General features: G+C 36.7%; 1 protein-coding gene across 1 annotated transcript; it reads right to left on the reverse strand.

The window, feature by feature from the left end:
- Positions 1–249: 249 nt before the first annotated feature.
- On the reverse strand, positions 250–11,940 carry LOC121795819 (kinesin-like protein KIN-7O). The gene is made up of 31 exons (XM_042194439.1): positions 11,741–11,940; positions 11,550–11,639; positions 11,236–11,354; positions 10,961–11,074; positions 10,780–10,861; positions 10,311–10,378; positions 10,157–10,231; positions 9,212–9,357; positions 9,036–9,138; positions 7,564–7,644; positions 7,375–7,443; positions 7,193–7,252; positions 6,953–7,114; positions 6,326–6,382; positions 5,601–5,837; positions 5,466–5,531; positions 5,203–5,388; positions 5,000–5,104; positions 3,394–3,471; positions 3,122–3,268; positions 2,780–2,893; positions 2,602–2,688; positions 2,322–2,525; positions 2,067–2,243; positions 1,773–1,976; positions 1,574–1,663; positions 1,352–1,492; positions 1,160–1,282; positions 895–1,029; positions 719–790; positions 250–601 (listed from the first exon to the last, which is right to left on the reverse strand). The coding sequence occupies exons 1-31, from the start codon at positions 11,865–11,867 to the stop codon at positions 374–376; spliced, it is 3,747 nt and encodes a 1,248-aa protein (XP_042050373.1). The 5' UTR covers positions 11,868–11,940; the 3' UTR covers positions 250–373.
- Positions 11,941–14,607: the final 2,667 nt, after the last annotated feature.

Genomic DNA, 14,607 nt, shown 5'->3' on the forward strand with positions numbered 1-14,607 from the left:
TACTTGGGGCGTTTCTTTTCCGCACGGGATTTAAGAAAGTTGTGTTTAGTGATTTAAATAAAGTAGATGAGAGAATAAAGTAAAAGAAAGAAGAGAGAGTAAAGTAAAAGAAAGAATAAAGTATGTGAGATTAGATGTTTAGTTTTTAATCAAAAAGAAAATGACTCAAGTAACTTTGGACCATCCAAAAAGAAATGACTCGAGTAACTTGGGACGGAGGGAGTATAGATTACAAAATGACACAACAAATTTGGTTAAATTACTTGGGTAATTCTCAGAATTTTCTCCATGGATGTATATCCGCTTTACAAGATATATAGAGACTATATGCCAAAAAAATAAGAATAATAAAAATCTTCATGAATGAGTTTTATTACTGGCCATTGGTGAGTGCAAGCTGTTTCTTGACATACAAGAGTTCTTTACCATATTGGGATAATTGATTCTTCAGCTTTCTTGAAGCCTCTTCATATCTCTGGTTCATGAAGTCCATCTCACTCGTTGACTCCTGGTATCTGACACGAAGAGCATCCAGTTTCCCCTGAGTTCCTCGGAGTCTCATCCTCAGTTTAGCCTTCACCAAGTCATTGCCCACTCTATCCTGATAAAATTTAGCACAGTTTTAGATTTAAGCTAGCTTGGACTCATACTAATTTGACTAGCCTTGATGTTTTTGATGATCATATGTAAAGTATATGTAAGGTGTAAGGTGTCATACATTGTGCATCTGGTCTTCCATACTAGCAAGACTACTGCTCTGATGCTCTAATTCATGTTTTAACTTTAATACCTGCACACACATTGTTCTATAGTTACTCTTATTGATATGATGTATACTACAAATGTAAGACCAGTTACAAATTTCTCTAGTTATTGACACTAGTATATACAAACCTGAGAATCATCAAAAGCAATAGGTTGCCTTGTTTCCAATTCTTGGACTTGGGCCAGCAAAGATTGCCTTTCATTTCTGAGAATACTCAATTCCAACTGTAAAATTTCCACTTTTTCACGTAACTTTTTGCTTTTCTGGAGATTAAAGGCCAGAGAAAGTTCAGTACCCATATATGGAGACGACAGGATTAGCTCGTTCTTCATCATGTAAAAAGTTTTCAGTACCCAATTACCCATATAGGAATCAAGCAGAGTAATGACTTACCTCTGGAGATCCATTGCTCTGATTATCAGAAGCAATAGCATGTTCTTCATTTGTGCAGAGGTTCTCCCGTTTCACCTCAAGATCCTTGCAGTTTTGTCGACATATATCCAGCTCATTCCTTACCTAATGGTCGCATATAGTCAAAGAGGGGAAATTTTCTCATATAATGCATCTCATGAACCAGATTACTACCTCTGCCAATTTCTCAGAAACTGAAGCTATTTCAACTGTATATAGTTTTTCCTTTTCTTCAATGGATTCTATGGCAGCTCTCTCTTTGGACAGCCATATGGCTTTATCCTCCTCCATGGACAAGAGTGCTTCAGTGAGTTGCTGCAAGAAACAACAATAGAATCTACCGTGAACAATTAATGGCTAGAGGAGTTTGAAGATCATATCATTTTACTGCAATACCATTGACAACTCCTCCCTCTCTTCCGACAGAGATCCGATAGTAGTCTCCATTTCCCTTGCTTGAAATCTTGATTCTTCCAAACTTGTTCTCTGTAACATTATGATGGTAGCTTTGAGCAAAATGCAAACTCTGCTATAATCCAAGAGCAGGGGCAACAACATTGTGGGGACATGCGACTATTAAACACATAAAGCTTACAAGTTGTGAAACTTCTTCCTCTAGTTTACCCAACTCTGAATTTGACAGCTGCAACTCATCGGACAACACCTCCAAATCAGAAGCTAAACTTTCAGCTCTGGAGGTGGCTATGTCCTTTTCCTCATTTGCAATAGCCAGTTGTTCGTCTAAAGAGGCAATTTGTGCCTCCATCTCAAAAGCAAGCACTTCCAGATTTTTGAATTGCTAAATAAAACAACACATAGAAACAGGACAAGGAATGATATAAATAAAATTTATTTTTTGATAAATTGTTCAACATATATTTGTAACCACCTCGAGGTCAGGCAAAGAACCCTTGGACCGTTTCTGATCAAAAACAGTTGAGCTTCTATCAATAGTTGAATCACGCCTTCTTCCAATATTAGATTCACGTTTGCTCATGTCACGTTCAAGCATAGCCTTCTGGCCTTGAAGTCTCTTAAGTTCTCTCTCTGCACATGACTTCTCGCCCTAGCATCAGCAAAGTATATACATGTGATGTCTAAATCAAAAAGCATAAAGAAAAGGAAAGAACAAATTATATAAAACCTCAAGCTTTGTTTTCTCCTGTACAGCATTCTTCAGTTTGGACTCCACATCTTTTAACCTAGTTTTTGTTTTCTCCAATTCCTTTCTTAGACTTTCCTTTTCCTTTGCCATGGAACATGATGACATAGATGAAATCTCCTTCTGAAGCAATTGAATTTGACAAAGAAGTTCCGACTCCTCAGTTTCATGTTTTTCATGAAGTTCCTAAACAAAAAGAAGACTGCGTAAAAATGCAGAGTGAGAAATCAAAAGATATCTGAAATAAAATGAAGTAACTTACTATCAGCATGTTTGCAGAATTTTGACCCTCTAGGCTTAATTCTTGTATCCTACTAGCATGCTCTGAAGCCAGGTTGTGAAGGGCAAGCTAGATTTCACCAAGAAATACAAAAGAACCATCAGTGTTGGGTTGGGATTTATCACTCCACCACATAAACACATGCTACATGCAGAAATACCTTCTCATCCTCAAGCTCCAGAATTTTGTTCCTCAAGCAGGACTCCACCTTCTCGTGGCTCCGAACTGTTGATTCAAGTTGAACTAAACTTTGGGAAACTGATGGTCTAAGATCCTGGCACACCAAAATATATTTTTATGTAATGCAACAGTAAAGTCTCGTAATACTAATTATGGCTTTATAAGATCATTAATAGTATTATCGTTCGTACATTGCAAAAATGTGTACATGTAATTGCAAGACAACATTAAATTCTTTTATTTTCCTGTGGGGTGGGTGCACCAGTATCAGGTATATTTTAGTTAAATATAAAAGGGGAAGTACACTAAAACAACTACTTACAAAAATCAGGTTTGGTATCTGAGATGAAAGATTGAGAAGTTCATCTACAACTGAAGAAAGAGACTCTGTAAGATTTCTTGAATTCTCAAATTCCAGCTTTATTTCCTGTGCTTCTGTTAATAGGCTACTCAACCAATCAGATTCTTCCTGTAAGAAGTTAAGAAACAATAAGCTTTGCTACTTAACAGCTACTACTTACTAGGAAATGTGGAAAAAAAGTATGGGAATCATTTGATATATATACAAATATTGCTGAAGCACTAGAGTATTACCAGGCTAGACTCTGCTGAAGCAAGTTTGCCACGAGCTACAGTTGCTTCGTCGCGTGCTAGCATAAGTTCCTTTGTAACCTGTATTACAGAGCATAATAACAAGAAGCAATGATTTTAACAGCACACAAGAGAGTTTCGAAAATAAAAGATGTCCGCAAGGAAAAACTCACGTCAACTATGTCGTAGAATAAGTATCCCACATCTGTTATGTATCTCAGTCAAACTTAGAATCTTGTAATGTGTATAAGAGCTTTGTATACTGGTAATAATGAACTACTTTTCTCTAATATGACTCTATACTTTTCCACGTGTTTATATTTAGTTGTTCTACATGGTATCGGAGCGAATTCGAATCCGTCTCTAATTTAGACTGTAAAAAGACAAAATTAAGGTTTCTGGTTCTGTCGCTGCTCTGCTCTATGTTGTTCTGCTACTCTGCTCTATGTTGTTCTGCTACTCTGCTCTATGTTGTTCTGCTACTCTGCTCTATTTTGATCTGCTGATCTGCTCTGTTCTGTTGCTCTACTCTGCCCGTTCTACGACTCCAATTGATCTGGTCAGGACTTCTCAATAGCCTGGAACCATCTCCGCCCTGCCCTATTCTGTTCTTCTACCGCTGCAGCACTGTTCATAGCAGACTCTGCATGGTTTCTTACACAACTCTGAATTCCTGCTCGAATGTCTAATAGAGATCCTAAATCCACTTTTGGGACATTGCCCCAGCTGCTCCACTGACTTTGTTCGGTTCTTCCTGCCTCTGCCGCCAGTCTTGTTTTGATGCCACTGCTACCAACTACTCTACCGACTTTGCTCAGTTTCTACTACAACTTCTGATTAGGTTTTTGGTTTCTTCAAATCTTCTAAAATGTCAAATTTTGATTTCAAACCTAATCTAGAGACCACTATCATAGTATCATATTGAATGTTTTTAACTAGTACTGCTACTGCTACTGCCACCTCCACTACAACTGCCACGCCACTACCATTACCATTACCACTACCACTACCAGGGGACATTTCGCAGAACTTTATACCAAGCTGGACATGATCCATATATATGTTCCAGCTTGCGGGGGAGTGTTATAGAATAAGTATCCCACACCGGTTATGTATCCTAGTTATGCTTAGTGTCTTGTAATATATAAGAGCTTTGTAAAGTATTAATAATGAACTTCCTTTTTCTAATGCCTCTACGTTTTTAATTGTGCCTATACTTAAGTGTTCTACAAACTATTTACTGCTACTCCTTGATGTAGCGAAAATGATACTCCTTTTTTCGGCTAAAAACAAACAATCTAATCTCACATACTCCGTCCCAAGTTACTTGAGTCGTATTCTATTTTGGGTTGTCCCAAGTTACTTGAGTCATTTCTTTTTTTGGCTAAAAACAAAACATTTAATCTCACTTACTTTATTCTTTCTTTTACTTTACTCTCTCTTCTCTCACTTTATTTCTCTCCTCTACTTTATTTAACTCACTAAACACAACTTTCTTAAATCTCGTGCCGAAAAGAAACGCCTCAAGTAACATGGGACGGAGAGAGTACCATTATAAATAAAATTGTTAGAAGTGTTAACATTAACTACCATGGGCAAGAACACGTACCTTTTCATATTTCTCCTGCGCCGCTATAGTCTGCTCGGTTGCCAGGTCATATACATTATTAAAATTTTGCAGGCTTGAGGACTTTTCCATCTCTAATATAGTGATCTGCATATCAATTTTGATTTTGATGATTCTACACATGAAAGGTGACTGGGAAGGCATTGGAAGTATATTGAAAATAAGGAAAGCAAAAGGCAATTAACCTTTTCCTGTAGCTTCTTTATCACTAGAATGGTATCCGAATCCTTCAAAGATTTATTACCATCTATATTAGATACAGAGCTGGTAATCTGAGCAGAGCTGTCTCTGCAATTCCCACAAAGATCAGCCGAACCAACCTCAGCAAGCTTCGCCATCAAGCATTCTATCTGGATTGTACTCATTGTCCTCTGTCAAGTGCAAAAAGTAGTGTAAGAAACAGTAACACTGCCGCTGTGTTATAAGCATAGAAGCAAGAGAAACTAACATGCGTTTCGAGTTCTAAGAACAAATTTTCATATTCTGTTTGCAGTTCAGCCAAGCCATTGCTCTCCTGCAACAAAATCAATTAATACCAGAGAAAATCATAAACGTAGGATATAAACAAATGACAAATATGAACCATAGGCAAACTTCTTTTTCTGGGTGGAACTTTTTTTCGACTGGTAACATGCAGCAGAGCTTGAGGTGCAGGAAGAGTGCAGTCTTCAGAAGCAACCCTATTACATTCCTCATCTTGTAAACAGAAATCAGTAGTACTTGCTCCATCGACCAACTCTTCAAAAGGAAGAAGTGGTCCCGCAATCCGATCTTCTCTTCTTGACTTAACTTCAGAAGTTTTCTCTTTGACCAAGGACAACTACAGAACCATTGGAGAATGGAAACGTATACTTATGGATATATAAGTGTCACATTAAGAATGCTCAGGCAATCAGCACCAAAAGGAAAATATGTGTGCTATGAAGTCAAGGCAGTCACTTACAAGAGAGAAAAATATACAGTACTGAAACTAAATCCTTAACAAGAGCAAGCCTTTTGTCCATCGGAGTTTGTCATCTTCAGCATATGCAAATATTTCAAATAAGCTAAAACTGTATCTCTGAACCACAGCCCAGCTAAGTTATTTATACAAATTGGTTATCCTAACATCAAAACATTTCCAGTGGCAAAATACTACTACAAAACAAAACCACACTCTCAGATAGTTCACTGTATAGGTTGATAAAAGGTATGCCTTTCTAATCCAGCCCAGTTAAGAAGCATTATTTCCATTTCTATTCATGAGCAGAAAATTAGACAATGTGAAAGCATGCCTTCCATAACATCAGAATGATAGTATAATTTTACCTTCTTTGGTTTCTCTTTACCAAGATTTCCAGGGCACCAGGTATCACGCCTTTTCGCCTGTCACAAAGAACACATTTAAGTGCTGCACAGAGCTATCAAGAGATGAAATGCTTGCTAAGTGCACAACACATTGGAGTGGAAGCACAAAATTTCATGTAACCAGACAACTCAATAAGAAACAGTAATCTTGCATTTGTTTTGTGTATTCAATTCTCCAGTAAGTATACTGGAAAAAAAGACATCAAATTGAAGCAGAAGTTCCCTGATTGAAATCCAAAATCTTTTAAGGAGTGAAGAACAAAGATATTGTACACCTTGTGACGTGTTCTATGCAACTTTCCGGGAAGGCGGTTGGTTTTGTAGCGAACTGGGCATATCTATGGTATTTCAGAAAGAAATTAACCATTGCCTGCTTTGATTTATCAGAGCATTTGAAAAAAGATATAGAAATCTGACTATTGAGTGCTATCAAAGTAAGGAATAGAGATTAAATTATCAGCATTTAAAGATAATACATAATTGAAGTTTTTAGCACTAATAGAGCAAAGAATTTGGAACAGCCTTATAACTAGTTGCAGGACTTCCTGTAAGCAACTTAAAATGTAAAAATGGTATAACACAAAATACCTTCTTGTAGAAATCACCAGTCTCTTCCCTATTAGCACAAAATACCATAGAACTCAAGTTTTCAATTTTCTTGGCTTGCTCTTGCAACCTCTTCTCTTGTTCAGCCTGAGCTCTCTTTTCTTCCTCCAGCTCTAAAGCCATTCTCTCTCTCTCCAATTCACTCTGCAGATAATACATGCTTTTAGATCATGCGAAACTGTTTACATAGGTTAATGTGAAAGGCTAACAATTAAAACAAACCTTTAGCAAAGTATTCCGCAGGTTCAGAATTTCCTCTTCAAGATGTTCTGAGTGTAAACCCTTACAAAATAAACATGAGTAAGCATGCTACCGTGAAAGACACAGTTATAATTTCAACCTACTAACAAGAACATACTTGATATGCAGCACATTGGCATTCATACAAATTACAAAGTAATCACCTGCAGTTTTGCTCGAAGTTCCTCTATCTCTTTTTTCTGTCGTTTAAGCAATGCAGCATCAGTCAATATCTGCAATTACAATTACATTAGGTCAATTGCAGGAATACTCATCAAAGGAAAATAAAGGCTTTCACTATCAAGAAGTGCAAGCAAGAGATTATTACTCTTAAGATAACACATGATTATTACCTCATTTACATGGGCACAATTTGTCACATGCAGTGCTCTGCTAGCAAATTGAAGACTACTTTTAGTCTCATCAGCATGAATCTGCAATAACATAAGGAACAACATCATTAAGTGTGTATGTGCTCGTAGCTAGGACTTGGTTGATGATTTAAAAAGTATCCAAATGGCTTTAAAATGTTTAATCTGTAGGACAAGAAAATAACAGGACAAAATTAAGCAACAACCAGTGTTGTTAGGGTCGCGGGGCGCCCCGGGGCGATGAGGGGGGACCCCGGGTCGCGGGGCGATGGGGCGACGGGGCGAGAGACCCACGAATCGGGGCGCCAAAATAGCCGAATGAAAATTATATTTGTGTCTCTTTTATAAGTTTGTTGCTTGAATGTTTATCACATCAAATAAATCTACATGCATCATTACTCCATATTAAAAAGAGAAGATTAGACGAAAAAATATAAATTTTTAAACAACATAACTAAATAACTAAATTTTATTATAAAAAATCATCAAAGTTCCAAAAAAAGTTGCAAAATATAAAATAATAAGTAAATAGTATGTGTAGGATTTTATTATCTTATCATTCAAGATAATTTGGATTTAAATTTTTTTATTTTTTGTTTGATGTATTAGATCAGGACAATTTTTATAAAGAGGATATAATTTGTGTGTCAAGTTATATCTATGATGAGCCTCAAATTAACTATAGTATTAAAATATTTAGTTATCTTTTATTTAATCATTTCATTTTAATAGAATTAAAAAATTGAAGAGAAGAAGTAACCTATGACATATTTCATTTTAATAGAATTAAAAAATTGATAAGGCCACGTGCATTGCTCACTACTATTCAACTAAGTGGCGAATTTATTTCATGAGAAGGCCACGTGCAATAGCTCACTTCCCAAAGCATACCTACCCCTCTTCTCCCCTTCCATTAACACAAATTCTGCAATTCCCAATTTAAACCTAAAAATGGAGCACGCATTTTCCCGACGACCACCACGAATCGGGGCGACCCAGACGACCCAGGCGCTCCACGGCGACCCAGACGACCCAGGCGCGCCCCACCGTCGCTCCACGGATCTCGCACGACCCCACCGCATTGGGGCGATGTCGGTCTCGACCCTTGCGACCCGCGACCCAAGCGCGCTCGGGGCGCGATTTTAACAACACTGGCAACAACAGAATAGTACACCAGCAACCATCAACGCTCCGAGCATTTTTTCATTGTGAAATAGTGCTTTTTGCACTTATCAATTTTAAAGCAGAGGGGGAGAAAGAGGAAAAAGACAAACATAAATTCATCCAAAGGTCATAAAATCACTACAGTGACTACACAACAGTAATTTCAGTACAAGTCATGCTAGTGTTTTACTTTGAGTTAATAAAACTACAATTCATATCACCCGAATCAATGTTAACAAAGGTTTTGAACTTTCTGAAAAAGAGAAAAAAACAATAATCCAAACATTCACCTGTGCAAGTGTAATATTGCATATGATACCGGTATTTGAATTTCCACCCAATGCAGGTTGCAGAATACGTGTAAGTTTGCTGTCTCGATATGGGACATGTCCGCTGCAATATTTTAGGCAACACATTACAGTTATAAAAATCACATTATCTGATGTCAGCAGAAATTCATGCATACCCATGGCTCTCAGTGCCTTCACTCAATTTTTTAATTACAGTTCCTAAAATCATCAGGCTTTTATTGATGTGGGAGCCCTCCTTTAAGCGTACGCCTTCTGCTCCAGTCTTTGCAGCACGTTCTGAACCAGCAAGATCCACCAAATTCTACCAAAGTTCATTCAAGGACCGAAAACTAAATAAGGCAAGGACCACAGAGAGACTGATGGGTACTTCGTAGTTATGAAAATTGAAAAGAAATCAGAGCAGAAATGGTAACAAGAAGCAAAAATTGTTGGGAAGGGGAGCAAGGAAATAGATCCTTCAAACCGCAAAATCTCATGTAGAATACTCGATATAGAAAGTTGGGTCTGGTAGTGAGTGAATAATATAACCAAAAGAACACATCAAAAGTTAAAAAAAAATAATTGCAAGAGGATTAAGTTAATTCAAAGTGCTTGCAAGCATTACATCAGAAGAGAAAACAAAGTGGGGCTTAAGTTTGTTAACGACCCACATCTTGTCAAAGGAGATACCCATGCATCTTTTCTCAAGGGGAAGAATGCCCATACATGATATTAGCACTTACTAGGCAGTTTAACCAGCAAGTTACTTCTTATAAATGATGTGTTTTTTCCCAATACAAGTATGAGAATTGAGAACTGAAAATCAGTTGGACCTCTAGATACCTAACAAATGATATAAACAAGGAAACTCTATTTGTGATCTCAGACTTAATACAACTTATGACCATCACCAAAACGACCTTTCTTGGGACATGCTGTAAGTCTGTGACGCTCTGAGTGTCCTATGTTCTTCGGTTTCAAAGAAATACTATATTTTCTTAGGCTAGTCATACTTTTCCAAAGAAAGATCTCAATATAGGAAAAAGATGGAACTGATTTTCAGATGGAAAGTTCATGATAAGTATATAATGAAATATGAAAGGCATGAAAAGGATAGATACCAAGACAGAGACACGAACTGCATCACACGGGAGTTCTGCTCCAGAGTCATCAGTTGTCTGTCTGCTCTCAATAATCTAGCTCAAATAACTCGTGATTAGTTTCTAAGAAGCTTAGCTTAAAACTTAGGCACGAAGACATACATAGTGTGCATACCATGCGGAATATTGTGTGCGACCTACTACTGTAAGTATTCATATTTGTCTCCCCAACATGACGATGAGCTGTAAATTTAGAGAGAAAATGGGTTGAGTTGCCACTATAGTACATAAAAATATGAATTATGTTGAGGTGGCAGTTTTCCATTTTTGAGCTTCTTTCCTTTCACATGCTCAAGATAGCATAATAATTACTTGTTAGACATATGTCTGATTAAAAAGAGCTATATGAAGGATTGAATTTCAACAAACCACTAATGTTGAATATATATACGGAGTATTATTTTAGCATGAATAAATTTCTAGGCAAGTTGGAAATTTTCTATATTATTTCATATATAGGATAGAAAGATCATAAAGGGACTTGACCTGTTACAGATCAATGTAATTCACACTTTTAGCAATATCTTTGTCATAAATTTTGAAAGTAAAATGTCTAGTAAATTCACAAAGAGCAAAAGGCTTACATTCTCCGAACTCCATAAGTTCAAGGATTTGCTCAGCAGAAGCCACAATTTCTTCTCTTAAACCAGCAACAAATATGCCTCGCTTCATTTTCAGAAGATGAATTGTTGCATACACACATAGTGCTCTCCTCAGTAATATGTTACTAACATTAAGATATGTAAAGCAAAATTACATTTCTACCTCAATACTCTCATGAATCTGCAGTCTTCTATGTTCAGGGGCTAACAAGTCATTTATCTCCTCGTTGTAAATTTCCAAGTATGACATACGCAAAAGAAACTCTCTATCCATTTCCTTTTTAGGAGAAAGATGAAAACCATGTATTAGGACTACACAACCTACAATAACAAAACAAATCTCAAAGAACCAAATGCACCAGAGGGAACAAACTGCATAACTGTTCACATAATTATGCAACAAAGAAGCCAAAAGGCGGGTAAAGCTAGAACAACTACCTGTTGTATAATGCAAAAGAGATCTCGGATAGCTAAGGGGATAACTCCGGGCTCCGACTTTGATCCACGCATCGTATGCGTTTTTCCACTACTAGTTTGCCCATATGCAAAAACAGTCCCTAACCAGAAAAAATTATAAATGCACAAATTCTCAAATTTGGGGCTGAATCATGTCCTATTGTTCGAGGGAACGAAACAGGTGATACATTGAGTGACTTTAATTTCCTTTAATCAAAAATAGAGAGAGCAGAAACGGAAATGGAAGCAATATTGGTATAAAATGCGAATTTGATGTCTTCCTAACGAATTCATACCATTGAAACCACGAACTGCCGCTGCTACAATATCTCTTGTCCTAGCATTGTAAACGTCTCGAGTTCTGCAATCTTCTCCAAAAATTTGATCTGCACGTTGAATTAAAACCACAGAAGGAGAAAAAAGAAAACATGGATAAGAAGCGAAAGTTCAAAAGCAAAAAATTGAGCAAAATTAAGTTAGAATCTACCAAAATCGAATTTGGCGGTGGGTTGGTTGGATATGTAAATGGAATTCCCGGAAATGCGCCAAGGGCTGGCCTTGGCGTCTTCGGCGGAGAGGGGCCTAGCTCTCACTGAGACGTGTATCCTCTCCATCTCTCCTTCGACTGTGTGTGATGTTAGAGAGAGAGAGGGCAACGCTACTGGGAGTTGAAAAATGAAAAGGGTTGAGATGAATTTTCCCGCCTCCTTAAATTTGGGTAGCGATTCAATTAATTTTTCCAACATTTGAAATCGTGTCTACGTCCATATACCATGCGGAGTACTATATTTTTTCTCTATATTTATATTTATGTGAAAATTGTTAATTTTATTATGATTATCTATTGTATTTACTGTAATGTGTTTTTATGGTCAATTTCACCCTGTTGTATTGTTTCTATGCAATGCGATTGTAACGTAACTTAGTAGGTTAAGGTTTATGTTTAGAAGTTGGGGATGAATTAATAGATTATCGTTCATGATTTTGATGAATTTGGAGTCGAATTCGTAAAATTAAGGGTTCATCCTATTGAATTTGGGGTTGAATTAGTAAAATTTAGGGTTGAATTTTGTTTTTAAAATATTAGTTTTTAATGGATTGATATTAGAGGAATAATTTATATTAATTGATTTTTGTTTAGGGATTTGTGGATGAATTTTATGTTTGAAATGTAGTTTGTAACTTCGTTTTTTATATTTTGAATAGATAGATGGTTACCCGATTAAGAGATTAATTATGTTACGGACCTAAGAATCCATCAATGTTATTTCTTAAGCATAAGCACATTTCTCATAATATGAGGTCATGGGAGAAAATGGAAGTCTGTACAGTCAGCCGGACGGAGAGCGAGGTGTGTGACTAGTCTATCCATCCACGTGTTTGGTCTTTGATCAAACAATTTGGGTTCGGGTGTCTCTTGCCTAGTGGGAAGCCAATAAACCTTGACCATGAGCTTATCACTACCCTAGTCGAGCTTTGGGCGCCAAAGACACACACTTTCCATCTACATGTTGGACAAGCGACGGTGACCTTACAGGATACGAACGTCTTGTGGGGCTTGAGAGTGGACTATTATGATTTCTGTGGCCCATGTTCGTACAACCGAATGATGGTCTAACTTGTGTCTTAGCCTGTAGGGGTGGATACCCGACACGGACACAGAAAAGGATGAAATCTGGTATTCTAATGACATTTTTTTATCAATAGGGTGAGGATATCTTTGGATGATTACAAAAATAATCCGAATGAAATTAATAATTTTTACATAAAACCTAAATTGTAAAATCGGGGAAAACTACATAATCTAACAAATTGATATGCAATTGACATAGAAATGACAATAGTATATCAAATTAGACACAACATACCATTTAACTGTTGAGAACAACAGATGGATATCGAAATAAAGAAGTGTTTTTGAGTAACAGGGTTACTTCTGCCTGTTGGAGTATATTTAAGTGAGAGAGTTCGCATAGGCCTTATGTACCTCTCACAAATCCGGCTTTAAAAAAAAGCTTCCCGGATTGGGAAACTCATTTGTACATTTCATCTAACGTAGAATTTCACCGTTAAGTGGATCCCCAACCCGCAGATATGATAAATCATGATTCATACTCCCTCCATGGCTCCATCCCACAAGAATATGCATTCTTTCATTTTTAGTCCTTCCTACAAAAATATGCATTTTCTAATTTTGAAAACTCTTTCCTCTCTAATGAGGTGAGACTCATTATCTACTAGCAATACTTTAATTACTTTTTTTCTTTACCTCTCTTACTTTATCAACTTTGCATTAAAATTCATGTCGAACCCAAAGTGCATATTCTTTGGAGATGGAGGGGGTAATTCACAAGTTCCATACATAGGTCATGCCTAAAAATGATTTGTCCCCAAAAACAAAACATGAACAAGAAAAGACAGACCCATAACCTAAGACCCGTCGAAGCGCCTACAACTACAACTAAGAACATATGTATAAACAAAGGTAAGACAGGACGTGGTTTGAAGCGAAAGGATTTGCAAAACAAATCAATCAAAGAATACAAATCTATTTACATGTTTATTTAGATTAATCAATTTGAATATAACATAGACTGCATACCAAGAACAGTATAAAATTCATATAGAAGACACAACCTAAATTGCATACCAAGACAAAATTCTAAGGGCACGAAACTTATGGTTTAGATTCTCTAAAGAATCAAAGTGGCTTGCAACTTCTCCACGTGTAGTTCTTTGTATTCAACCTTGAATCGTCTGATATATTTCCTAACTCCAAGATTCTTTTGTGTGGGCAAAATGTGATTCTTTTGTGTGGGCAAAATCCATATAGAATGATCCAAGCCTAATCATATAGAATAAATGTGTCATTTTAGAAAACCACCTACCACTACAAAAAAAAAGTAGTCATTCACCTTTTGAGATGTGGTTATCAAAGCACGAAGTAAATAGAAAAATCTGTCCGACGATGAGTAGGGGTATGTAATATTTACAAAATGATACTCCTAAAAAGAGTAAATAGCTTTGGAAATATTGCATATTTCTTGGTTGCAGTGTAGAATGGCCAATCAGCCTTCCATTTACATGCTGTTGTAAACAATAACCTAGATAGCTTTTAGATAGCTTTCCAATTGTATTAAACATTAAACACTGTTTTTAAGTAAATAAACTTGAAAAAATTGGTCAGTATATGATTCTCCACTCAATGCATGATCTACAAAAACTTATCTTTCATTTTTGGCTAATATAAATATTCGGGATGTCAATTTAGCCCGCAACCCGTGGGAAGGCCCGAATAGCCCGCCAAATTTATAGGGTTAGGGCTGAAAATTTCTAGCCCGATAAAATTACAGC

Source organism: Salvia splendens, chromosome 3, assembly GCF_004379255.2.
Source record: "Salvia splendens isolate huo1 chromosome 3, SspV2, whole genome shotgun sequence".
Taxonomy (NCBI): Eukaryota; Viridiplantae; Streptophyta; class Magnoliopsida; order Lamiales; family Lamiaceae; genus Salvia; species Salvia splendens.

Bases quoted from the DNA above. Each gene is read 5' to 3' on its own strand.
- LOC121795819 (XM_042194439.1), bottom strand. From the start codon at position 11,867: ATGGAGAGGATACACGTCTCAGTGAGAGCTAGGCCCCTCTCCGCCGAA. The intron at 5,532-5,600 runs GTTCATATTTGT...ATTTTGTTGCAG, and splicing joins GAAAAAGAAGTTTGCCTATG to GAGAGCAATGGCTTGGCTGA. The intron at 2,894-3,121 runs GTAAGTAGTTGT...TTGGTGTGCCAG, and splicing joins AGATACCAAACCTGATTTTT to GATCTTAGACCATCAGTTTC.